The following is a 23,207-nucleotide window of genomic DNA, read 5'->3' as shown; positions in this document are numbered from 1 at the left end:
TATTTTTTTGTATCAAATGGTAACGTTAGGCTACAATAGCCTTCAATGGCATAAATAACATGTATAGACTACTTAATGGCCAACAGATGCAAATGTATCATTCTCCACATTTAATGTCAGTTTCATTGTGGACTTCGCACCCCCCATAACAGAAGCACAGGAGGGAGTTCCATAACATCCATTTCAAATGTCCACTCGCCGCGGCGGGGCTAGAGACCCAAAAACTGAGCATTCGTAAAACCCTTAACTTGATACGGTTTTCCATAAGCAGACATTAGAATGCAGTTAACTTTAAACCAGCTCTGAGCGAATTTATCTAAAGTGCTCTAATGCACCTAATGTTGTTTTCCAATTCTTTGTCGCTGTTATTTCTTGATGCGCACGTTCATATGTTTTATGGGAAGAGGGTTGGAAATAGATGTCTCTATAATGACAATCTAAATAGCCTACGTACAACTGGTAAAAAGTTAGCATGAATTGCGCAAGTGACTCAGCTGCCGGCTCCAGCGCTCTCTTAACCAGTGCTCTCAACACACATACAGCCCTCCAGCCAACCCCACCAATCACTTACTCACTCACGCAGCAACAGCCAGCTCACTGACTAATAGTCAGCAGCAGCAGCAGGCCACGGTGAACTACAGTACGTTACAGCCTTATTCTAAAACTGATTAAATAAATGAAACATCCTCATCAATCTACACACAATACCACACTATGTCAAAGGGGGAAAAATGTTTTTTATATATTTTTTTCAAATGTATAAAACATTAAAATCAGAAATACCTTATTTACATACATATTCGGATCCTTTGCTATGAGACTAGAAATTGAGCTCAGATGCATCCTGTTTCCATTGATCATCCTTGAAATGTTTCTTCAACTTGATTGGAATCCACCTGTGGTAAATTCATTTGATTGGACATGATTTGGAAAGGCATACACCTATCTATGTAAGGTTCAGTGACAATGCATGTCAGAGCAAAAACCAAGTCATGAGGTCAAAGGAATTGTCCATAGGGCACCAAGACAGGATTGTGTCGAGGCTAAACATCTGGGGAAGGGTAACAAAACATTTCTGCAGCATTGAAGGTCCCCAAGAACACACTGGACTCCATTATTCTTCAATGGAAGAAGTTTGGACCCACCAAAACATTTCCTAGAGCTAGCTGCCCGGCCAAACTGAGCAATAGAGGGAGATGACCATGTTCACTCTGACAGAGCTCCAGAGTTCCTCTGAGGAGATGGGAGAACCTTCTCTGCAGCACATCACAAATCAGGCCTTTATGGTAGAGTGGCCAAACGGAAGCCACTCCTCAGTAAAAGGCACATGACAGCCTGCTTGGAGTTTGCCAAAAGGCACCTAAAGGACTCTCAGATCATGAGAAATAAGATTATCTGGTCTTATGAAACAAATATTGAACTCCTTGGCCTGAAGGCCAAGTGTCACGTCTGCAGGAAACCTGGCACCATCCCTACGGTGAAGCATGGTGGTGGAAAAACATCCCCATCATGATGTGTGGATGTTTTTCCACGGCAGGGTCTGGGAGACTAGTCAGGATCGAGGAAAAGTTGAACAGAGAAAAGTACAGAGAGATCCTTCATGAAAATCTGCTCCAGAGCGCTCAGGACCTCCAAATGAGGTGAAGGTTTACTTTACAACAGGACAACAGCCCTAAGCACACAGCCAAGACAACACAGGAGTGGCTTTGGGACAAGTTTCTGAATGTCCTTCAGTGGCCCAGCCAGAGCCCGGACTTGAACCTAATCAAACATCTCTGGAGAGACCTGAAAATAGCTGTGCAGCAACATTCCCCATCCAACCTGACAGAGGTTGAGAGGGTCTGCATAGAAGAATGGGAGAAACTCCCCAAATACAGGTGTGCCAGGCTTTTAGCGTCATACCCAAGAAGACTCTAGGCTGTAATCACTGCCAAAGTTGCTTCAACAAAGTACAGAGTAAAAGGTCTGAATACTTATGTAAATGTGATATTTCCTCTCCTTCAACATCAGCAAGACAAAGGAGCTGATCGTAGACTACAGGAAACGGAGGGCTGAGCACGCCTCCATTCACATCGACAGGGCTGAAGTGGAGCGGGTCGAGAGCTTCAAGTTCCGTTGTGTCCACATCATTAAGTATCTATCATGGTCCAAATACACCAACACAGTTTTGAAGAGGGCACGACCACGCCTCCTCATACTCATGAGGATGAAACGATTTGGCATGGGCCCTCAGATCATCAAAATGTTATATAGCTGCACCATTGAGAGCATCTTGACTGGCTGCATCACGGCTTGGTATGACAACTGCTTGGCATCCGACCGCAAGGCCCTACAGAGGGTAGTGTGTACAGCCCAGTACATCCCTGGGGCTGAGTTCCCTGCCATCCAGGACTTCTATACCAGCCTTCTATACCGGTGTCAGAGGAAGTCGCCAAAACGTTAAGACTCCAGCCACCCAAATCATAGACTGTTCTCTCTGCTACCGGATGGAAAGCTGTACGAATGCACCAAACCTGGAACCAACAGGACCCTGAACAGCTTCTACCCCCAAGACAATCTGCATTGACTTTTTGCACTAACTATTTTGACTCGTCACGTACGCTGCTGCTACTGTTTACTATCTGTCACTTTAGTCCTAGTTATGTGTAAATATCTACCTCAATGACCTCGTACCCCAGCACATTGACTTGGTACTGGTACCCCTTGTATATAGCCACATTATTGTTACTCTGTCATGACTTCCACCAAAGGTGGCTCCTCTCCCTGATCGGGCAGCGCTCGGCGGTCGTCGTCGTCGGTCTACTAGCTGCCACTGATCCCTTTTCTTTTTCAATTGGTTTTGTCTGTCTTGTTGCTCACCTGGTTCTAGTTTAGGTTATTAGTGGGGTATTTAATCTCACCCTACCCTCTTGGGTTTGTGCGGGATTGTTCATGTAGCTGTCATTTGTTTGGGTTGCGTTTTGGTTTGTTCTGTTGAACAGGTGTTTTTTCTGGACTGCGTTCCTGTCGTTTTGTGGCTACTGTTGTGGTCCTGTTCCTGTTCTTTGTACTTGTAAATAAACACCCTTTCTTGCAATTTGCTCTCTCCTGTGCCTGACTCCCACCTCTCCAAGGGAGAACCTGACATACTCATTGTGTATCTGTTATTACTTTTATTATTCCGTGTTTTACTTTTCTATTATTTCTCTATTTTCTTTCTCTCTGCATTGTTGAAAAGGGCCCGTAAGTAAGCATTTCACTGTTAGTCCACACATGTTGTTTACAAAGCATGTGACAAAGAAACATTTCATATGACCTACAAAATCCAGATGTAACCCTAGCTGAACTTTATTTCTTCCCTTTATGCTGGTCAATGTGTTGGCAATTAGACATATCATTTCAGTATATTTTTGGTGAAAGAACTACCACACCCAACATATTTTATAGGTTTGTACATCCCTTCCACTTTGAGCTTGATAGAGAGCACTCTCAGATTATGCTACAGATTCTGCGACTGAAAGACAAATACCTCATCTCAGGCTGGGCTACAAGTTAGTTGCTTAGAACAGGAAGCAGTTACTGAAGCTTGTTACAGAAAATGCCAGAAAGAAAGAATAAATCTACCTAATTGTCCATTACCCCCAGTCTTATTCTTTTTGAGAGCACACAGGCGGATCTGAAAGGCCCCCATTGACCTAATAAAGAGAGCTTATCACCAAATATAGCAATGAATGGAGGTGGCAATGAGGTGTGAACCAGACCAACAGAGACTAATGAGGAGCATACTCAGAGAGAGAGAGAGAGAAGGAGAGAGAGGGAGATAGAGGGAGAGAGTGGGAAGGGAGGGGCAGGAAGGGAGAGAGAGAGGAGGGGGACAAATAAAATAAACTGGTTTGAAGGATGTACATAAGCACCCTAAAGATGTATCTATGCAACAGATAATGACACATACCGGTAAATAAAATCCTGTCAGACATAAGGTTTTGTGGTGAATATTAAATGTGCTTTTCTTTTTTTTCTCTGGCTGAGACATTCCAAGAGATCAGATATGTCAAACCCATGTTTGATGGCAATAGCAAGCTAATACTGTATGTCACATCTAAAACCACTTCACAGTAACTCGATAGAGAACCATATGAGGATATTGGCACTATTTCAAATAGCAGCAGTATGAGTACATCTGGTAACTTACTCACTACAAAACATAAAAGCAACTGCTCTCTGACTCCGATCAATCACATCTTTTATATTCTCTATATTCTTTTATATTCTCTTTTATATTGTCTTTGATGCTATGTCACCCCTGCCATGTCTCATTTGATTTGCATGTATAATAAATGAAGTTCTCCTAATCTCAAATGCATTGACACATGCGTCCCAGTTTGCTCTGCCGTACAGGAGATGGAAGGGATAGGCCGAAATCAATATTCTATAGTATTAAAAAGTAAATCAATTAGTATTATTTAATTTGCTGTCTTTATTGTATTGATAAATACACAAAAAAAACAGAGTTTATGTTGGTGACAGAGTATGGTTATGCTTATTTGTATGGATATGCAATGTGAGGAGCAACCACATGGCTTATCACTAACTCCGTCTTGACACTCAGGATAAAAGCTGCTGTATAGATTTACTGGTGGAAATTACCCCCCAGCTATCTCACAAGCCTCAAACAATGGCATTGTGTTCCTCCGGTATTATAGGTGTACGATTATCCTCGAATGAAAAACTGAACAAGCATAATCTTCCTGCTGCTGCATTGGCTACAGCTCCAGGCAACTAGTGCAGAGTTTCTACGAGGTAGATTCATTTCCTCACAACCCCAATATCTTCCTATCTGTTCATCATCACAAACATAAAAGGAGGCTCTAGGGCTGGGAAGGGTAAGGTGGCCTTGGAACTGGCGATCAGAAACATGAGTTGATGGTTGTATGCAGTTAGAAAACACATTCATTTTTCGGGCATTGTATCAAAAGTGCCTCTTCATTATGAAATACATAGCATAATCGTGCCTCACACAATCTACTCGAAATAGATATCTTATCAAAGGATGATCTGAGACAGACCTAGATATTCACTCAGCTTAGCAGAACCAAAAACCCATACTATAGGACTTGGGCAAATTACATATTAGTGGGGAGCACATGAGCTAAAGCCCCAGACGTGCTGAAAAACCACATCACGTTATTACACAGCACTCAATCTTGCCAAAGCTAGGCTCATCACACAAAGCTTAGATGTAAACGGGATGGTTTCACGCTGGGCCAATTGTGCGCCACTCTATGGGACTCCGATCACTGCCAGTTGTGATACAGCCCAGGACCGAACCAGGGTCTGTAGTGACGCCTCTTGCACCGAGACGCAGGGCCTTAGACTGCTGCGCCACTCAGGAGCCCATAAAAGCATTAGGTCATCAATTATGAAAATGAATGTGTGGGGTATGAATTTGAAGTTACAGAATTATGCCAAAGACACATGAAAGACGGGACCAAATTCAGAACATATGCTGATGGATTAGTGATTTATTCACTCGGTTCCTTTAACCGGATACTTTACTCCAACCCCCATCTGAGGAAGCAGATTAATATAGTTTTTCCAAGAAATGTCTACTTTTATATTTATATTTTTCATAAGTGCCTTCTGTCAAACATAATGATAGTATAGCAAAGGCAAAAGAGGCTATACATTTTGAGATTCATTTGTTTAATCTTAGTTTCTTTGAGAGAGTCAGTAGCCATTTTAATTACTAGAGGACAACTAGACCTTACATATCACCAGGGTTGGGGAGTAACTGATTACATGTACATGTAGATACTTTAAAAAAGGATTGTTTATTACTTGTTGGGTTACTTTTAAATTCAGAAAGGATTTTTGTGTGAAAAAAATGCATTATGAGACCTTTCTGTTTTCTCAATTCAGCATTGAAAAAAGGCACAAGTTTAAGTTTGTTCCACCTGAGTGAGTCTGACCATAAGTCAGAGACCACTATGGGAAAGGGGGGGTACCTAGTCAGTTGTACAACTGAATGCCTTCAACTGAAATGTGTCTTCCACATTTAACCCAACCCCTCTGAATCAGAGAGGTGCGGGGGCTGCCTTAATCAACATCCACGGCGCCCAGGGAACAGTGGGTTAACTGCCTTGCTCAGGGGCAGAATGACAGATTTCTACCTTGTCAGCTCGGGGATTTGATCCAGCAACTTTTCGGTTACTAGCTCAACGCTAACCACTAGGCTACCTGCCGCCCCATATGATGACACACCAAATACATCTGATGGATCCTTTTTGTCTTCTTCTAATGCCTCTTAAGGTTAAAGTCATCCAAAAGTAACTTAAAGTAATCAGATTACGTTACTGAGTTTGGGTAATCCAAAAGTTATGTCACTGATTAGAATCTTGGACAGGTACCTAGTAACTGTAATGGATTACATTTAGAAAGTAACCTACCCAACTGTGCATATCACTGTCTTTTTACTGAATGTACTAGTAAGTATTCATAGTGTGATTTTATGCGCAAGTATAATAGGACTAACAGTCTGTGTAAACAAACCTCTGTGGGTGGTGTGTTGTGAATAAATGTAAGCAAATACTGTTCTAACAAAGGTAGTGCTAAATTACGTATTTTAAAAGCAGGTGCTTTGAATGAACTTGTTTGTCTCCCTCTGCTCAGTGAAAAGGTACGGTAATAAGGGGTTGTGGTGGTAACAGAGGTTTGGGATGGGATTCTCAAGGTGTGTGGCAGGGATGGGATGGGGTGTGGGGGGGTTATGTGCTAGATAGATGAACCGACTCCAGGCCTCCCAGTGTGTGTTGGCCAACTGAGGCAGAGGGAGGAGGAACAAAGAACAAAACTCCCTGACTGTCACAAAGGAGCAATAAAACTTAAGGCCCTGTGTTATCTGAGGTTTATAAAAAGCATGCACTCTCAACTAATCATTAACTATTCTCTCTGATATGCACATATAATGGTAGCCCAAGAAAAACATAGGTCTCAACCTCATTTATGAGTTCCACTGAGTTGCCTTAGCTGCGTATGTTTCAAAGTCAGTTCTATTCCCTCTCTTTCAAAGTAAGTCAATGTTCAGGATACTGTTAAACCCAAGAATGCCCTTTGCAAAAGAAAACCAAATGTAGGTAAAACCACCTTCAGAGATGCAGCATTTATTTGATTTAACTAGGCAAGTCAGTTAAGAACAAATTCTTATTTTACAATGACGGCCTACCCAGGACAAACCCTACCCTAACCCAGTCAACACTGGGCCAATTGTGCACCACTCTATGGGACTCCAATCACTGCCAGTTGTGATACAGCCCGGGACCAAACCAGGGTCTGTAGTGATGCCTCTTGCACTGAGACACAGGGTCTTAGACCACTGCGCCACTCAGGAGCCCATGAAAGCATTAGGTCATCAACTATGAAAATGAATGTGTGGGGTATGAATTTGAAGTTACAGAATTATGCCAAAGACACATGAAAGACGGGACCAAATTCAGAACATATGCTGATGGATTTGTGATTTATTCACTCGGTTCCTTTAACCGGATACTTTACTCCAACCCCCATCTGAGGAAGATGATTAATATAGTTTTACCAAGAAATGTCTAGAAAAACATAGGTCTCACCCTCATTTATGAGTTGCACTGAGTTGCCTTTGCTGAGTATGTTTCAAAGTCAGTTGAACGTTTATTGTCCCACAATGGTCCATAGATATTGGTTTAGGATAGACTCATTTCTATTCCCTCTCTTTCAAAGTAAGTAAATGTTCAGGATACTATTAAACCCAAGAATGCCCTCTGCAAAAGAAAACCAAAGGTAGGTAAAACCACACATCAGCATGAGAACAGAGAGGACATTCTTGTACCAACAATATCAACAATATCTGTCTGGGATTGGTTTGCATGCTGATTTGCATACCAGCTTCTCCACATCCAAAAGTGCTGTTAAATCGTCCTCCCTTTCCCTGTTCGCATTCCATTGTCACTGGCCAAGTACAAATAACCTTTTTCATAGACAACAAAAAAGCCTCTGTCAATCCCTCCTCTACATCAAAACCAAACCCAGCCCTCATCCATCCATCAGCAATGCCCCCATCCCTCACGCAGCCCCCAACTTCAACCCCCACCCCCACCCTGGTCTTTGACATCACGCTGTTGTGGCTTTCCGGGCCTTTATGCTGGCTGTTGTCTGAGGCAAATTGAAGACCCTTTTGTGTCAGGCCTGTCCTGAGTGGCCTGGAGGAACCTGCTGGGCTCCGAGCGGAGAGACAGGAATGCGCATATGAATGGGCTAGTGTGTGCTGGGCACCTGCTGACAGAGGGCCTGTATGCCTGTGTGTGTCTCAGTTCACCAGCACAATCATCTTGTTCAATTACATGTGTAGCCGGGTGCTGCATTCTCTTGTTATTCATGCAGAGAGATTGTCCATTGTTTCTGTCTTTGTGCGGATTGTGCTGTTGCTTTGTATTTCAGTGCTGTGTGACATAACTCAGTGGATGGAGCAGCAAAGACTGTCAAATCTGCTTCATTGTTTTAACAGGAACTGATCAATATCACTTGATGCAATACGTTTTTTTTGTCTTTTCCCCAAAACTCTCCCCACCCCATCCCTCCTGATTTACCCTTTCTTGGTGAATCAATGAGCCTGCCAATCAGTTTGCGCACAAGGTTTTCTGTAGGTTCTTCCAACAGCATGATCAACTATCTGCAAGACTGAGAAAACAGAGCTTCAGGGAAGCCAGATGGGAGAGGACCTCTTCAAATAGTGCCTAGGGTGAGGAGGAGAGGGATAGTACACAACAAGTACTTACATACAGCATCTTGTCCACATATGTGATCATCCACTGAAGTTTTATTGTTTCATATGATAAATGTATGGACAAAACCCAACCTGACATACTCTACTTTCTAAAGGAGATATAGAGCTCTGGTAGGGCCTTCATTTTATAGATCCCAAGGGCTCTATGAATTGAAAACTTTTACCTAGGATTTCCACGATAAGAAAAACAATATATATATATATATATATATATATATATATGTATTTTTATATTGTGCATGAACCCAATAGATAGTACATGCAACTCACGTACAAGAAGGATGCTGATTTATCCTTACCCCAGTATTCCAGTACCCAGTTGTGATTGAATTGGGCCCAGCGTTTTTACAGTTTCATCAGTATTGTTGGTCCATCGATGTTTACATGAGATTCTTGTTAAGGTGATTCATTACCAATTACTCTTGCATGATGGGAACCAGGAAGAACAGATGATTCATGTTAATGTATACAGCAGATTCACTAATTGTCCTCTGAGTGATGTGGTGAAGGCTAGGGGTTGTTTTTCTGGGTATGCTTTTCAGGAGATTACATCTCCATAATCATAAAATAATAAGAGCATACTTATTCCCTCCATCTGAAAATCAAACACACCAACCATTCTTCAAAATGACCCTTCACAAGCAATGTACAGCATAGATGATATATATAGCTCTGGAAAAAATTAAGAGACCACTGCAAATGAAAAATCAGTTTCTCTGGTTTTACTATTTATACAGTGGGGCAAAAAAGTATTTAGTCAGCCACCAATTGTGCAAGTTCTCCCACTTAAAAAGATGAGAGAGGCCTGTAATTTTCATCATAGGTACACTTCAACTATGACAGACAAAATGAGAGAAAAATCCAGAAAATCACATTGTAGGATTTTTAATGAATTTATTTGCAAATTATGGTGACAAAAAACTTACTTTCCACCATAATTTGCAAATAAATTCATTAAAAATCATTCATTAAAAATGAAATTTTTGTTTTATTCTATAAACTACTGACAACATTTCTCCCAAATTCCAAATAAATATATTGTAATTTAGAGTATTTATTTGCAGAAAATTACAACAGATCTGTCACGCCCTGATCTGTTTCACCTGTCCTTGTGATTGTCCCCACCCCACTCCAGGTTTAACCCATCTTTCCCATTATCCCCTGTGTATTTAAACCTGTGTTCTCTGTTTGTCTGTTGCCAGTTCGTCTTGTTTGTCAAGTCAACCAGCGGTTTTCTCAGCTCCTGCTTTTCCCCAGTCTCTCTTTTTCTCGCCCTCCTGATTCTGACCCTTACCTGTCTCTGAGCCCGCCTACCTGACGACTCTGCCTGACCCTGAGCCTGCCTGCCGCCCTGTACCATTGCCCCTACTCAGGATTACCGACCTCTGCCTGACCTGAGCCTGCCTGCCCCACCACTCTGAATTATCAACCCCTGCCTGCCTTGACCTGTCGTTTGCCTCCCCCTGTTGCTGTAATAAACATTGTTACTTCAACACAGTCTGCACTTGGGTCTTACCTGAAACGTTATATGATCAAAATAACAAACCTCAAATAATGCAAAGAGAATACGTTTATATTCATTTTTAAACAACACAATACTAATGTTTTAAAACCTCTTAAGGATCTGTCCTTGTTTTTCAATTTTCGCCTAAAATGACATACCCAAATCTAACTGCCTGTAGCTCAGGCCCTGAAGCAAGGATATGCATATTCTTGGTACCATTTGAAAGGAAATGTGAAAGGAATGTAGGATAATATAATACAATAGATCTGGTAGAAGATAATACAAAGACAAAATCAACTGTTCTTTTGTATTTTTTGTACCATCATCTTTGAAATGCAAAAAGGCCATAATGTATTATTCCATCCCAGGTGCAATTTTGATTTTGGCCTCTCGATGGCAGCAGTGTATGTGCAAAGTTTTAGACTGATCGAAGGAACTATTGCATTTCTGTAAAAAAATTGCCAGATTCCAGCCTTCCTAAAGCACCGCCAGATCATCACCGATCCTCTACCAGTGGGTGCAAAACACTGTGGCTTGTGGGCCTCTCCAGGTCTCTCACCTACTGTGAAATTTGGTGGAGGATAGGTGATGATCTGGGGGTGCTTCAGCAAGGCTGGAATCAGGCAGATTTGTCTTTGTGAAGGAAGCATGAATCAAGCCACGTACAAGGTTGTCCTGGACGAAACGTTGCTTCCTTCTGCTCTGGCAATGTTCCCCAAATCTGAGGATTGGTTTCTCCAGCAGGACAATGCTTAATTCCACACAGCCAGGTCAATCAAGGTGTGGATGGAGGACCACCAGATCAAGACCCTGAACCAGCCCAATCTCCAGACCTGAACCCCATTGAAAACCTCTGGAATGTGATCAAGAGGAAGATGGATGGTCATAAGTCATCAAACAAAGCCGAGCTGCTTGAATTTCTTGTGCGCCAGGAGAAGCATAAAGTCACCCAACATCAATGTGAAAGGGCATGCCAAGATGCATGAAAGCTGTGATAGAAAATCAGGGTTATTCCACCAAATACTGATTTCTGAACTATAAATAAATGCTCTAAATGACAATATTTTTATTTGGAATTTGGGAGAAAGGTTTTCAGTAGTTAATAGAATAAAACAAAAATGTAAATTTTACCCAAATACATACCTATAAAGAGTAAAGAGAAACTGATAATTTTGCAGTGGTCTTCCAGAGCTGTATATCCACAGCATTTGGTGTGGTGTAAATTTTATGGCTGGAGAGTATGATCTGTTTTACACATTTCTGATGTTGTCATCTTTGGTTATGAATCAAAAGAAAATACTATGATAAGGCAAAGTTCTTGACAATCTAATTAATGGAACGCATGGTACAGTAAATAATTGCTTGTAATGTCACTTTACTGCAAATTAGGCCTTTCAGATGATTTCACGTTATCAGATGCACCTGCGAACTCTGTCCCACTGTCTTTACGGTACCTAAAACTGAACTTACAAACATTTAAACAACTAAATGAAAAGTCATGTTGACGTCATAAAATGTCTGTTGATTACACTGGATAGATAGCTTGTACCCAGCGAAGGGAAGAGACATATGGGAAAAATTGTACAACTCCATTCTCCGGTTACCTCAGAAGGAAGTATGCCGGAAGTCCACTGCAGTCTATGATTGCATGTCATTCAGTCTCATTCCAGGCATGTAGGAACTAGCTGCACCGAAACACGATGTCTTAATTAGACACACACTCGTATTCCACACATCACACTGACATGTCATCCTCCATTGGTATGACCAGTGGTAATTTTAGCATGTAAATCTTGGTGGGACAAACTCAACAAAAAACGTATGGGGTGAATGGCAGCAAAGTCACTACACAACACATAACTAAACAATACATCAATAACACTATAACGGTGACATACGGTGACCACAAACTGTTAGGGCCTATATAAAGCTGTCGCAACAGCAGAGCTTTCTTTTCAGCACCATGGAGTGAATCCTTACCACTGCTACACCTGGCTGTCAGCAGAGCCTTGTCTGGCAGCGAAACAGTTCATTCAGCCTCATTTACTGCCTTTTAAAAAACATAGCTGATATGGTTTCTACTGACAATTGAGATGTACAAACTATGGCATAGGGGGACGATGAGCGGATAAAAGGCAATCCATAATTTCATTTAAGACATTAACGAGCAAGCTAGGATGGCCATGCTCAATATAACTAAAACAGGCTTTAGGCTACTTGTGCACCACCAAGTAAGAAAAGTGAGGTGAACAGTGAGGTTTTTATTAGGGTCAGGCACATGGACTACTAACAGCTTACTACACAACATACACTAAGTATTACTTTCTTAGCTACCGTATACATACAGTGCCTTGCGAAAGTATTCGGCCCCCTTGAACTTTGCGACCTTTTGCCACATTTCAGGCTTCAAACATAAAGATATAAAACTGTAGTTTTTTGTGAAGAATCAACAACAAGTGGGACACAATCATGAAGTGGAATGACATTTATTGGATATTTCAAACTTTTTTAACAAATCAAAAACTGAAAAATTGGGCGTGCAAAATTATTCAGCCCCTTTACTTTCAGTGCAGCAAACTCTCTCCAGAAGTTCAGTGAGGATCTCTGAATGATCCACTGTTGACCTAAATGACTAATGATGATAAATACAATCCACCTGTGTGTAATCAAGTCTCCGTATAAATGCACCTGCACTGTGATAGTCTCAGAGGTCAGTTAAAAGCGCAGAGAGCATCATGAAGAACAAGGAACACACCAGGCAGGTCCGAGATACTGTTGTGAAGAAGTTTAAAGCCGGATTTGGATACAAAAAGATTTCCCAAGCTTTAAACATCCCAAGGAGCACTGTGCAAGCGATACTATTGAAATGGAAGGAGTATCAGACCACTGCAAATCTACCAAGACCTGGCCGTCCCTCTAAACTTTCAGCTCATACAAGGAGAAGACTGATCAGAGATGCAGCCAAGAGGCCCATGATCACTCTGGATGAACTGCAGAGATCTACAGCTGAGGTGGGAGACTCTGTCCATAGGACAACAATCAGTCGTATATTGCACAAATCTGACCTTTATGGAAGAGTGGCAAGAAGAAAGCCATTTCTTAAAGATATCCATAAAAAGTGTAGTTTAAAGTTTGCCACAAGCCACCTGGGAGACACACCAAACATGTGGAAGAAGGTGCTCTGGTCAGATGAAACCAAAATTGAACTTCTTGGCAACAATGCAAAACGTTATGTTTGGCGTAAAAGCAACACAGCTCATCACCCTGAACACACCATCCCCACTGTCAAACATGGTGGTGGCAGCATCATGGTTTGGGCCTGCTTTTCTTCAGCAGGGACAGGGAAGATGGTTAAAATTGATGGGAAGATGGATGGAGCCAAATACAGGACCATTCTGGAAGACAACCTGATGGAGTCTGCAAAAGACCTGAGACAGAGATTTGTCTTCCAACAAGACAATGATCCAAAACATAAAGCAAAATCTACAATGGAATGGTTCAAAAATAAACATATCCAGGTGTTAGAATGGCCAAGTCAAAGTCCAGACCTGAATCCAATCGAGAATCTGTGGAAAGAACTGAAAACTGCTGTTCACAAATGCTCTCCATCCAACCTCACTGAGCTCGAGCTGTTTTGCAAGGAGGAATGGGAAAAAATGTCAGTCTCTCGATGTGCAAAACTGATAGAGACATACCCCAAGCGACTTACAGCTGTAATCGCAGCAAAAGGTGGTGCTACAAAGTATTCACTTAAGGGGGCTGAATAATTTTGCACGCCCAATTTTTCAGTTTTTGATTTGTTAAAAAAGTTTGAAATATCCAATAAATGTCGTTCCACTTCATGATTGTGTCCCACTTGTTGTTGATTCTTCACAAAAAAATACAGTTTTATATCTTTATGTTTGAAGCCTGAAATGTGGCAAAAGTTTGCAAAGTTCAAGGGGGCCGAATACTTTCGCAAGGCACTGTATCTCCCTGGCATAAGACATAATTTATGCAGCAGCATACAAGACATTTCTGAACTCACCTTGTTGTGTTGTGCTCACTTCAACAGGTGGCGAGGTGGCCCTTCGTGGTACAATTTGTCATTACATTTTGTCATCAAAGTCTGCCATTCTCTGGATTTATGGTGCTTTCAAGACAACTGGGAACTCGGAAAAAACAATGTTGAATCATGACGTCAGTGATCTTCATGTCGGAGCTCTAGAAAAAGGCCAGAGTTCCTGACTTGGAATTTTCCCAGTCGTAGCTCGTTGTTTTCAGTCTGAGATTTCCCAATTCCAAGTTTCCAGTTGTTTTCAATGCGGCAGAAGTCATGCTGGATTGACAGCATGGTCAATGTATTCAAACTTGTCTGGACCAAGGCATGTGAATGTTTATCGTTTAAGCTTGGAAAATAAACTCTTAAACCCAAACTTGGATCACACTCCCACTCCACTGAATAGCAGGCTAGTGATTGCTTTGCAACGCTTGCAGTTAGCCACTGATTCCTTCCAAACCACTCATTGTTTAAATAGCATTTTTTGTTTATGTCCAATGGCTGATGATACGTTTTATCTATCATTTCTCTTCAGATGATGGAAGGATTGAAAATGATTTTCCAGTAGATTGTCAACTTGATTCATGATGATGACTGCTAGCTTGCTAGCTAAGATTTTGAAAGTATGATGTTGACATGATCAGTCCAATAAAAGCTATGGTAAATATAATGTAATTTAATGTCATTGTATCTGTGGCCAATGACCTTGAGCCTTCTTGGATGGGCACTTCTAATGTAACTCTATGGCAGCACCCAAGGGGCTTGAATTTTCGAGCTCACACCGTAGATTTTGTGGTGACGTAGTGTCCCCCATGAGTGACAGAACACTGAGCCAATCACGGCGCAACTAGAGAACATTACCAACACCTACGCTCCATATTTTCTGCTAGCTGCCTCACCACCACAGAAAGCACTGAGCTAGGCTGAAACACCTGTATTTTGGAGCTGCCTTACTCAAGAAAGCAAAAAAAGAGAACATGTTTGTATACGGCTTTATTAACTCACTGTTTTTTTACATTGTTTGCGAACTGATATGTGATAAGTATAAATGCCAAAATAACATGCAAAACAGGCAACAACAAAAATATAGATAGATTTCTTTCCTTAGCTAAACAGGTAGCTCTGTACCTGCCCTGAATGATGTGTCACCACTGGGTATGACTGAGGGGCAAGCCATTTAGTAGTGTCTATTAATCACATGATTATGAAGAAATAAATGTACAAAAGCGTGTATTCTTATTTTAAATGCATGTAGTTCTGTCCCTGTCTATTAATGTGATGTATTATGTCATGTTTTATGTTTGCGTGAACCCCAGGAAGAGTAGCTGCTGCTTTAGCAGTAGCTAAAGGGGATCCTAATTAATACATTTATTTTTAAGGCGGAACCACTGAAATCCACCTTTAGATGACTGTCGGCAATTTGGCTCTCTTCCTTATTGCCAATACGTTCTAAAGGGCTAGTTAAAAATGCTCCTCTACTAAAGTCACTCCCTGCTGTAAAACTTCAAGGATGCTAGTGTCCCATGGTCATGGGTTGCAAATTCAAGTATTTATGGCAGGGTCTGACAATATTAACAACTTTAGCTTTGTTTTGGGCCTCATGTCAAAGCGTGTTTGACACTTCTGTTTTAACACCCTAGATAGTGACAGTGCTGATTGAGAGGGGCAGCAGCCCCTGGATCCGAGTCTGTGCAGCCTTCCGTTACCACCTAACCTGGACAGTGGGAGAGTAAGACTTCCAACATCACTTCAATCATCAGGCTGCTATAAAGCAGGAGTGGAGTTGAATTAGATTAAGTTGGATCTCTGAGGAGTAGCCCCCCTGAGATTTGATTATGACCCCCCTCCCTCATTCCAGGTTACATTTGATAATATTGGGCAGTCTTCTATGCCAGTGTCTGGAAGTCCACTTCCTTTTAGATGTGTTCCCATCTGCCAGCCATTTAGCTGATTACTTCAGGCTCAACCAGCCAGGCCCTGCTCTCTGGTCCTGCAGCTGGGAGACCAGGGAATGGCTCCTGTGTAGAGAACAGGTGGAAGGAGAGCTTTTCCAGCATGACAGTGACCAGGCCTGTGTAGGTCAAACACACAAAAGGAACTCTCAGCAGAAATCATAGGCCTTGGGGCTTTTTTTCCTGGCACAGTTTAGAGTCTAAAATAGTCTAAAATCCAGAAAAACTCATCAAATTGTAACGTTTCTGAGACTAAATGTATTTAACATGGTAAACGTTCAGTTCAGTTCATCTATTAAAACATTATTTCTTATAGTGCAATAACATTAATTCAGACCCAGTTTTGATTGACTCAACTTTACCAGAGGCGTACAGCCTTCAGCTCCGTTTATGTCCTTCCCTGTTTTCCAACGTTTACAGAAGGCAAGAGGGAGAAAACATGCTCTACACACATGCACACAATCCCCTCGTTCTGCTCCTCTGGCCACAGTAGGCCCTGTTTAAAATGTAGCTCCTGCACAAAAGTTCTCCAACACCAGTGTTTTCAGACCACCTTTTATTTCTGAGGGGAAAAACATCCAGTCCTGGCTTAACTTGGTTTCATTATTGAGGAAGTGGGTTCTCGGGCCAATGGAAGTTTCATTGCTTTCCCAAAAATCCCACGAAATAGAGCAGTATACATTTACACGTCTTGTGGAGTCCTCCTCTAGTTTTCACACAGGGAGAATATAGTTTCAGAGAGAGAGAGAGAGAGAGAGAGAGAGAGAGAGAGAGAAAGAGAGAGAGAAACATTCTTTTTCAGTAAATCATCCATATTGTTTACACTTTCAGGTATGCAGATGTATACACAAATAATGAAAATTGTGAAAATCAATCCATTCTTCGACTGTATAGTAACATTGTGAATGAGACGAGTCAACGGTATCTGTAAAAGTCTTTGAAACCTTGAGAAATGCCTATATAACGCAATGGAAGTTCAAATGTAGCGCAAACTAGATTTTGATCAGTGTTTTTTAAGTGCATATAACAAGGGTAGCAAAGTTGCATTGTTGTTCAGCAATATGTTGATTAACACAATGCAAGCGCAGATGTGTCCCAATTACAATTGCTCGCTCTATGATGTGCTTCTCACATAAAAGTGTAAGTAATTCTCCAATTCAAGCCGACACATGAAAACATATCAAAAAGGAATGAAAAAGCCTTTTAACATTCCTCCATTTCCCCCAATGCCACATAAGGTTTTCATTAGCTCGCTCATTGGCAAACCAGAGACGGCATAAACGTTTTAGAGTGATTGTTTGTCTTTCACAAAATCTGGCAAAGATACAATCAGATAGGCTGCCATGATTAGCTATGATTATCTGTGTGCCATCTGAAATGAATCAGCTCACTTACGTTGCATATTATTCTTTATTTTCCATGGTACCCTCAAAACATTGCAATAGTCATTTTTTCCCCAAATATCTTCCCATATCCTCCGATGGCCAAATAACTTGACATAGCAGGCGTAAATGAAATGCCTGAAACTAGAACTAGAAATCAAATCAAAATCAAATCAAATTTATTTATATAGCCCTTTGTACATCAGCTGATATCTCAAAGTGCTGTACAGAAACCCAGCCTAAAACCCCAAACAGCAAGCAATGCATGTGTAGAAGCACAGTGGCTAGGAAAAACTCCCTAGAAAGGCCAGAACCTAGGAAGAAACCTAGAGAGGAACCAGGCTATGTGGGGTGGCCAGTCCTCTTCTGGCTGTGCCGGGTGGAGATTATAACAGAACATGGTCAAGATGTTCAAATGTTCATAAATGACCAGCATGGTCGAATAATAATAAGGCAGAACAGTTGAAACTGGAGCAGCAGTACAGTCAGGTGGACTGGGGACAGCAAGGAGTCATCATGTCAGGTATTCCCGGGGCATGGTCCTAGGACCATCCCCTCCCCTTCTTGATGAGAAGATAAATAACTGTCGGGAAGATTCTCTTCTGTACTGTTCAACCAATACAGTAAATGTGGAGGAGGAGTTAAGATAGTGTCGCCTTGTTAACGTCCAAATTGTTAACGTCCAAAGTGGAGGTCGTGTCACAAGCTCTTTCCGTTTTACCTGAAAACCGGAACATCCGGTTGTTAGGGACTAGGCAGAGGCTAACAGCCAAAGGACATCCCAACTCTGTGCATCACAGCAACACAAGGTATTATCTATCACATGTACTGTATGCTGAAGTCACATTCACAACACAATGTGGAAGGACATTCTTGTCACTGAGGGTTAACGGCTCACTTGGCCTGGTTAGCCAGCATGACATTCACCCCCTCTCTCTCCACTAGTGCAGCGTGGCGTCAGCTGCAATGAGCTCCAGATGTGGCCTGGCACCCCTCCAGTTACGGCACTGGATGTGGTTTGAAGAGCGCAATGGAAACGGCCCACCAGCAGGGCCCAATGAAAGAGCCTCTTCACACTTACTACTTTTCAGAAAAATACCATGGGCTGCACATTTTACTCAAATGTAAACTTGTGTACTTGCTATGTCTCGACAGTTGCCCCCCTTGAAGCAGGGCGGTGTAAACAGAATTGTCTCATTGAGCCAACACTCCTACAGTATAAATGTTAATAGCAAAGCAATGTTTTTGTAACAGCTGAAATGTATAGACATCTAATATTTGAGACTTGTTTTATTCAGTGGCGTAGCGCAGTAAAGTTGTGTACTTGCTATGTCTCGACAGTTGCCCCCCTTGAAGCAGGGCGGTGTAAACAGAATTGTCTCATTGAGGCCCTCACAAGGTTTGAGCAAGGGCCACCACAACAATTTTGATATATATATATTTTCTTTTTGGGAGGGGGGAGGTTCTTATTTTTTTCTATGGGGCAGAGAAAAATTGGCAGTTCCCTTTCAGTCGGTCACTCGGTCGGTATAACATACTACGGGAAGCTAACTACTTTCTGCTCTGTTTGTGTAGCTAATGCTTACTTGCTTGGGTAGCAATTGTGTTATTGACTGTACGCTTGTTTATTCCATGTGTAACTCTGTGTTGTTGGTTGTGTCGCACTGCTTTGCTTTATCTTGGCCAGGTCGCAGTTGTAAATGAGAACTTGTTCTCAACTAGCCTACCTGGTTAAATAAAGGTGAAAAAAAATGTGTTGGCTAAAAGCCAACTACTTCTGCTCTGCTTGTGCTTCCCTGCTTGAGTTAGATGGCTAGTGGTAAGAGTAAGCTCTAAACGGCTAACCAACCGTATTTGAACCTCCGACCATGCCCTAAGGGGTTCCCATAGGCCAGGTGATCACGACAGATGCATCTTCACTGGGATGGGGAGTGCTTTGTGTGGGATACTGGGAACGACAGTGCTGCATAAGGTTGCTGCATATCAATTACCTGAAGCTACTGGCTGTTTTGCTGGCGCTGAGGCGTTTTCTTCCGATATTGAAGGGCCAGCATGTGATGATGGTAAGGTCTGACAACAGGATGTTGGTGGTGTACATCAGGCAGGGGGAGACATGGTCTCTATCTCTCCTGAACCTTGTCCTTCATTGTGTGCATTTTCTGTTTGCGGAATCTGTGGGTTTGGTCCCTGAAAGGCTGACATTGACAGTTAGGGGTTTACCCTCGGATATGACTATGACAACACAGTCAGCGCGAGCGACCTCTATGAGGGGGTTGAATACGTACGTATAAGTGACGCGTTTGAGGGTTGGTGTCAGATTAAAAGGAGCTTCTCCTTTTTAGAGATCTTCGGAGGGCAGGGTAGCCTAGTGGTTAGAGCGTTGGACTAGTAACCAGAAGGTTGCAAGTTCAAACCCCCGAGTTGACATGGTACAACTCTGTAGTTCTGCCCCTGAACAGGCAGTTAACCCACTGTTCCTAGGCTGTCATTGAATTTTTTTTTTCTTAACTTACTTGCCTAAGTAAATAAAAATAATTCTTGCTTGGCTTTTCTTTTTTTACATGGAAAGTTTATGCGGCAGCCATATCGCTGTGTCACGTAGGGATTGATGGCTCTACCCTGGGGTCTCATCCTCTGGTGGTGCGGTTCCTAAAGGTTTGCGTTGGCTCAGAGCAGTGTCTAAGCCTATGGTATCGTCCTGGGCTCGGTTTCCCAAAAGCATCTTAAGGCTCTGTTCATCATTAGAATCTTCGTAGGAGCATCTTTAAATTTCCAAGCAGTTTCCCAAAACAGTCCTTATTAACATTGCAATCGCTTGTAATCTAATGCCTGCCTCAGACCACTCGTAGAACAGATAAGTGCATCATTAGATCACCATTTGCCCTCCTGCGTCACTTTACTGGCAGAAAATCTCTGTTAAATATAGAATGAAGATGTTTATTTGTCTAGCTGTGACCATTGAAAACTTCTTTGTTGAATATAGACTAAAAAGTTTACAATGTTATAAACAAGCGAAGCAAGGACACATTTATTTGTATGAAAACCATATTAACCACATTATTTAATATCTAGATTATTAGGGTAAATATTGACATCACTTTCATGTACACTGAATGTACCAAACATTAAGGACACCTGCTCTTTCCATGACAGACTGACCAGGTGAATCCAGGTGAAAGCTATGATCCCTTATATGTTACGTATTGATGTCACAGGTTAAATAAGGATTTTTAAGCCTTGAGACATGGATTGTGTATGTGTGCCATGAATCCGTAAAACAAAAGATTTCAGTGCCAATGAACGGGGTGTGGTAGTAGGTGCCAGGCACACAGGTTTGTGTCAAGAACTGCAATGCTGCTGGGGTTTTCACGCTCAACAGTTTCCCGTGTGTATCAAGAATGCTCCACCACCCAAACGACATCCAGCCAACAGGACACAACTATGGGAAGCATTGGAGTCAACATGGGCCAGCAGTCCTGTGGAACGCTTTCGACACTGACAAATTGAGGCTGTTCTGAAGGCAAAAGGGGGGCGGATCTGAGCCGCTTCAATATTAGTATCTATTAGACCTTCATCTAAAAGTTCACACATTTCACAGCAGCCTAACCAATAACCTAAAGGTCAACATATTACGTATATGGCAACATCGCTTAACTTGCTACTTCATGTTGAATTATTTTAATTCTTGAATATCTGTAGGCTTACTTGAAGCCCAATTCTTGCCTGCCAATAGGCTACAATGATTTGTTGAGCAGTTACAAAAACCTCTGTCATCCTTTTTTTTAGGTCACACTGATATTTTCCATAGCGAACGAAGGAAAACACGACTGGCTTTATTCATTCTTGCTCACAGTTTACACAAACTGAATGCAGAATATACATAAAACATGAAATACAAAATAGCATGATAAATCCCTTAGAATAAATAACACATGGTAAACATATAATACAAACATTTAAATACACAATAGGCTAAAGAACAAAGGTGACCAAATACTTATTTTCCACCATAATTTGCAAATACATTCATTAAAAATCCTACAATGTGATTTTCTGGATTTTTTTCTTCTAATTTTGTCTGTCATGGTTGAAGTGTACCTATGATGAAAATGACAGGCCTCTCTCATCTCTTTAAGTGGGAGAACTTGCACAATTGGTGGCTGACTAAATACTTTTTTGCCCCACTGTAGCTTAGGCTATGAACACACGACGTTACATTTCTCCTGGTCCAGATGGGATCAGAGCTCATAGGCTTCTCTAGGCTACCTACAGTTGTGGCCAACATTTTTGAGAATGACACAAAAATTAAATTCCAAAGTTTTCTGCTTCAGTGTCTTTAGATATTTTTGTTAGATGTTACTATGGAATACTGAAGTATAATTACAAGCATTTCATAAGTGTTAAAGGCTTTTATTGACAATTACATGAAAGTTGATGCAAGGAGTCAATATTTGCAGTGTTGACCCTTCTTTTTCAAGACCTCTGCAATCCGCCCTGGCATGCTGTCAATTAACTTCTGGCATTCTGTCAATTAACTTCTGGGCCACATCCTGACTGATTGCAGCCCATACTTGCATAATCAATGCTTGGAGTTTGTCAGAATTTGTGGGTTTTTGTTTGTCCTCCCGCCTCTTGAGGATTGACCACAAATTGTCAATGGGATTAAGGTCTGGGGAGTTTCCTGGCCATGGACCCAAAATATCAATGTTTTGTTCCTCGAGCCACTTAGTTATCACTTTTGCCTTATGGCAAGGTGCTCTATCATGCTGGAAAAGGCATTGTTCGTCACCAAACTGTTCCTGGATGGTTGGGAGAAGTTTCTCTCGGAGGATGTGTTGGTACCATTCTTTATTCATGGCTGTGTTCTTAGGCAAAATTGTGAGTGATCCCACTCCCTTGGCTGAGAAGCAACCCCACACATGAATGGTCTCAGGATGCTTTACTGTTGACATGACACAGGACTGATGGTAGCGCTCACCTTGTCTTCTCCGGACAAGCTTTTTTCCGGATGCCCCAAAAAATAGGAAAGGGGATTCATCAGAGAAAATGACTTTACCCCAGTCCTCAGCAGTCCAATCCCTGTACCTTTTGCAGAATATCAGTCTGTCCCTGATGTTTTTCCTGGAGAGAAGTGGCTTCTTTGCTGCCTTTCTTGACACCAGGCCATCCTCCAAAAGTCTTTGCATCACTGTGCGTGCAGATGCACTCACACCTGCCTGCTGCCATTCATGAGCAAGCTCTGTACTGGTGGTGCCCCGATCCCACAGCTGAATCAACTTTAGGAGACGGTCCTGGCGCTTGCTGGACTTTCTTGGGTGCCCTGAAGCCTTCTTCACAACAATTGAACCGCTCTCCTTGAACTTCTTGATGATCCGATAAATGGTTGATTTAGGTGCAATCTTACTGGCAGCAATATCCTTGCCTGTGAAGCCCTTTTTGTGCAAAACAATGATGACGGCATGTGTTTACTTGCAGGTAACAATGATTGACAGAGGAAGAACAATGATTCCAAGCACCACCCTCCTTTTGAAGCGTC

General features: G+C 41.9%; 1 protein-coding gene across 1 annotated transcript in view; it reads right to left on the bottom strand.

Moving 5' to 3' along the window:
- Window positions 1-15,321: 15,321 nt before the first annotated feature.
- ankrd39 (ankyrin repeat domain 39) overlaps window positions 15,322-23,207 on the bottom strand; it is a 14,969-nt gene continuing 7,083 nt past the window's right edge. Inside the window, exon 4 of the mRNA XM_021621442.2 lies at window positions 15,322-16,408. Within this exon, the coding sequence (XP_021477117.2) occupies window positions 16,289-16,408 (120 nt within the window). The 3' untranslated portion in view covers window positions 15,322-16,288. The remainder of the gene's footprint in view (window positions 16,409-23,207) is intronic.

This window comes from Oncorhynchus mykiss, chromosome 11 (assembly GCF_013265735.2).
Source record: "Oncorhynchus mykiss isolate Arlee chromosome 11, USDA_OmykA_1.1, whole genome shotgun sequence".
NCBI classification, from domain to species: domain Eukaryota; kingdom Metazoa; phylum Chordata; class Actinopteri; order Salmoniformes; family Salmonidae; genus Oncorhynchus; species Oncorhynchus mykiss.
The sequence above is the reverse complement of the archived record's forward strand: the minus strand, read 5'-3'. Positions and strand labels throughout refer to the sequence as shown.